At 60.6% G+C, this 4,326-nt stretch overlaps 1 protein-coding gene across 1 annotated transcript; it reads right to left on the reverse strand.

The window, feature by feature from the left end:
• Nucleotides 1-5: 5 nt before the first annotated feature.
• On the reverse strand, nt 6-4,301 carry LOC122194035 (valine--tRNA ligase, mitochondrial-like; the record flags this gene model as incomplete). Its single annotated transcript, XM_042894946.1, has 11 exons — nt 4,199-4,301; nt 4,003-4,128; nt 3,815-3,919; nt 3,278-3,346; nt 3,112-3,190; nt 2,880-3,007; nt 2,612-2,764; nt 1,741-1,941; nt 1,549-1,660; nt 786-964; nt 6-71 (listed from the first exon to the last, which is right to left on the reverse strand). Coding segments are annotated over exons 2-11 (1,140 nt in total), but the record flags the coding sequence as incomplete, so codon positions are not given.
• Nucleotides 4,302-4,326: the final 25 nt, after the last annotated feature.

Below are 4,326 nucleotides of genomic sequence, written 5' to 3' on the forward strand. Positions count from 1 at the left end.
CGGAGGCGGCGCTGGAGGCTGAGGCTGCGGGCCTGGAGCCGGGCACGTTCAGAGTGGGGGTCCACCAGGTCCTGGGGGGGGCAGAGGCATCCCATAATCCCCACCTGGGTCCTCCAACATCCCATAATGCCTCATGCTCCCTCTAAAATCCCGTGATGCCACAGGATCCCCACCTGGGTCCTCCAACATCCCATAATGCCTCATGCTCCCTCTAAAATCCCATAATAGCACCGGACCCTCACCTGGGTCCTCCAACATCCCACGATGCATTGGGATCCTCTAATATCCCATAATGCCACGGGACCCCAACTGGGTCCTCCAAAATCCCATAATGCCTTACGGTCCTCTAAAATCCCATAATGATACGGGATCCCCATCTGGGTCCTCCAACATCCCATAATACCCCCATCCCCTGACATCCCACAATGCTTTGGGGTCCTCCCACCCCAGGTTCTCCAGCATCCCACAGTGCATTGGCATCTCCCAATATCCCACAGTGCATTGGGGTCCTCCCACTCTGGGTCCTCCAGCATCCCACAATCCCATGTGGTCCTCTCACCTGAGTTCTCCAGCATCCCACAATGCACTGCAGTCCACTCCGGATCCTCCACCATTTCACAATGCATTGGGGTCCTCCCATCCCCTGGGTCCTCCAGCATCCCACAATGCATTGCGGTCCCCCCCCATCCCCTGGATTCTCCAGCATCCCACAGTGCACTGCAGTCCTCCCACCCCTGGTCCTCCAGTATCCCACAATCCCATGGCCCCCCCCCAATGCTGCTCACCTGCAGACAGATGTGGACGTGGATCCCGGTCCCTGCGGGAGCCCCCACCCATCCAGGCCCCACTTCCGGCCCCGCCCCCTGGGGGAGGAGCTCCACGGGCCCCGCCTGTGCCAACGCCTGGAGTGTGGGGCTCAAATCCAACATGGCGTCCTGCAGCGCTGCTGGGCATCGCACTGCCACTATGGGGGACAGGGAGAGAGCCTCAATACCCCCACTTCCGGTGGCCATCTTGGGCTTTGACACCCCCATTTCCGGTGGCCATCTTGGGCCCTGATGCCATGACTTTCAGTGACCACCTTGGGCTTTGTCCCCGCCACTTCTGGTGGCCATCTTGGGCTCTAATATCCCACTTCTGGTGGCCATCTTGGATTTTGATACCCCCACTTCCTGTGGCATCTTGGGCTTCAACACCCTCCACCCTGTCAGCCATCTTGGGCCTTGTTTTACCCAATCTTGTCAGTCATCTTGGGCGTCAATACCCCCATTTCTGGCCGCCATCTTTGGTCCCAACTCTCCCACATCCATTGGCCATCTTGGGCCTCAACGCTTCCACTCCTGTCGGCCATCTTGGGCCTTGAAGCCTTGACTTCACATCAGCCACCCGAGGCCCTGACACTCCAACTCCACTCAGCTATCTTGGGCCTCAACTCCCACAATTCCAATGGCCGCCTCGAACCTCAACACCCCCCATCCCCCCACATCCCCGTTGGCCACATCAGCCCTCACCCCCCTTCCCCTCCTGTCGGCCATCTTGGCCACTCACCACGCGGCCGTGCAGCACCGAGGCGGAACGCATCCCTCAGAGCCCTCACAGTCCTCACCACCTCCCTCATGGCCTCCACTTCCGCCTCCACTTCCGGGCAGAGCCAATGGGCCTGGAAAGGGGGGGAAACTGAGGCACGAGATGGCGAGGACGGGCACCCGACAGCCCCAAGGGGCCACGTGCGGCACCCACCAACATGGCGGCGGAGGGGAACGGAGCGAGGCAGAGGGTGGGGGGTGCCGGGGGGGCACGGGGAAGGCGGTGCCATAATTCTTCAGCCAAGAAGGGGGAGAGCGGAGCGAGGAGACGGAGGCCCAACTCGGCGCAGCTCAGCAGCGTCTGCAGCGTGGTGGGATCCGGGTCAGGGCGGCGGAGAGAGGGTTTGACGGCCTCCTGGGGACAGAAGGATGAGGTGAGGGTGTGGGGATGGACAGACAGACGAATGGATGGGCACTGAGGTGGGGAAGGGTTGAGGGGATGCAAGGAGAGGACAGATGGACCGATGGAAGTCGAGGGGGGGGGAGGATGGAGATCTGGTTGGGTTGGATGGACAGATGGACACGTGATCGATGGTAGACAAAGTTCAGTGACGAGTGGGATGGACAGACGGACGCGGTCAAGGAGGGTCAACATCAAGGAGATGCAGTGTTGGGTGGGATGGACAGATAGACACGGTGAAGGATGATTAATGTCAAGGAGATGCAGTGTTGGGTTGGATGGACAGACGGACAAGGTCAAGGATGATCAATGTCAAGGAGATGCAGTGGTTGGGTGGGATGGACAGACGGACAGAGTCAACAGCAGAAAAAGGTCAACAACGAGTGGGATGGAGAGCTGGGCACAGTCAAAGAGATGGGACAGGTTGGGTAGGACGGACAGATGGACGCGGCGGATGGTAGATAGAAGTCAGCAATGAGTGGGACGGACAGATGGACGCGATCAAGAGGGCTCAACATCAATGAGATGCAAGAGAGTGAAGGGGATGTGGACACAACGCCGGGGGCAGAACAGAGACAACCAACAAGGACGGACGGACGGACGGACAGACAGACGCGCCACCAACCAAGTAGACGTCGCAGAAGGACCTGAGCCAGAAGTGCTGCGCAGCAGCCGTGGCCCCGTGCACCTCCAGAGCTTCCATCCTCTTGCCAAATTCGCCCACCGCCCGCGCCAGGCGGCTCAGCACCCACCGGTCCATGGGAGCGCGTGGGGCCGTCTGCCAACAACGGGGAAAATTGGGGGTTTTTGGGGGGGGGGGGGAAGAGCGGGGAGGGAAGATGGAGATGGAGACCCCCCCCAAGTTCACAGCCACCACCACCCTACCCTGGTACCTCCTCGGGGGGTCGAGGGACGAAGCGGGGACCGAGGGCGGCGAGGACGAACTTGACGGCATTCCAGACTTTGTTGCAGAAGCGGCGCTGGTTCAACACGGCGGCCACGTCCAGGCGGATGTCATCACCTTTTATTTTTGAGGTTGGGGGGGAAGGAGGGGCAACGGGTGTTGGTTGGGGGGTGGGGGGGATGTTGGGGACCCCCTCCTGTGTCCCCTCTTGAAGTCCTCACCGTGAGCATTGTGGGAGCACAGCGCAAGGCGGAGGGCATCAGTGCCGCATTCGGGGATGCCGTGGGGGAACTGGCGCTTCTGGGGGGGGAATGTGGGATGTTGGGGGGGACCCCAAGGGTTTCGGGTGACACCGCGGGGCCCGGGGGGGGGACATGGGGGTCTCACCTGTCCCTCTGAGGCCACTGCCAGCTCATGGGGGTCGAGGATGGTGCGGCGCAGCTTCTCCTGCAGCTCCTGCAACACAGGAGAGCCTACAATAACAAAGGGGTTTTTGTGGGGTGGGGGAGACCCTACAAGAACAAAGGGGTTGGTTTGGGGTGGGGGAGACCCTACAAGAACAAAGGGGTTGGTTTGGGGTAGGGGAGACCCTACAGGAACAAAGGGGTTGGTTTGGGGTGGGGGAGACCCTACAAGAACAAAGGGGTTGTTGTGGGGTGGGGGAGACCCTACAAGAACAAAGGGGTTGTTGTGGGGTGGGGGAGACCCTACAAGAACAAAGGGGTTGTTGTGGGGTGGGGGAGACCCTACAGGAACAAAGGGGTTGGTTTGGGGTAGGGGAGACCCTACAAGAACAGCAGGTTGTCACAATGATTATCGTTCCTACCCCACCTATATGGGATCTGTTAGTCATTATAGGGTCCCCCAAACCAAACCTGCTCTTTGTAGGGTCTGCCCTACGCTGTTTGTTATTGTAGGACCTACCTGAAGCGACGCCCCACCAATGACGTCCCGGGGGTCAACGACGTTCCCCAGCGATTTGCTCATCTTCCGCCCCGCCGCGTCGCGCACCAGCGAGTGCAGCAGCACCTGGGAGCAACGGGGTGGGGGGATATGGGGACAGCGACCCCTCCAGGGGACTTTTGGGGGAGAATTTGGGGTATTTGGGGTACCTGGGAGAAGGGCAGGTGGCCGGTGAGCTCCTGCCCCAACATCACCATGCGCGCGACCCAGAAGAAGAGCAGATCGCTGCCCGTCTCCAGGAGGGTTGTGGGGTAGAAACGACGCAGATCGGGGGTCTGGGGGGGACATGGGGGGGTTACAGGGTGTCCCCATGTTGTCCCCATGGTGTCCCCATGGTGTCCTCACCTCCTCGGGCCACCCCAGAGCGGCGAAGGGAAAGAGAGCGGAAGAGAACCACGTGTCCAGGACGTCGGGGTCTGGGGGAAACGAGGGTCAAAAATGGGGTTGGGGTCCTAAAGGGAGAAATGAGTGGG

Source organism: Lagopus leucura, unplaced genomic scaffold, assembly GCF_019238085.1.
Source record: "Lagopus leucura isolate 7727_CA_CO unplaced genomic scaffold, USGS_WTPT01 34358-0_obj-0_obj, whole genome shotgun sequence".
NCBI classification, from domain to species: Eukaryota; Metazoa; Chordata; class Aves; order Galliformes; family Phasianidae; genus Lagopus; species Lagopus leucura.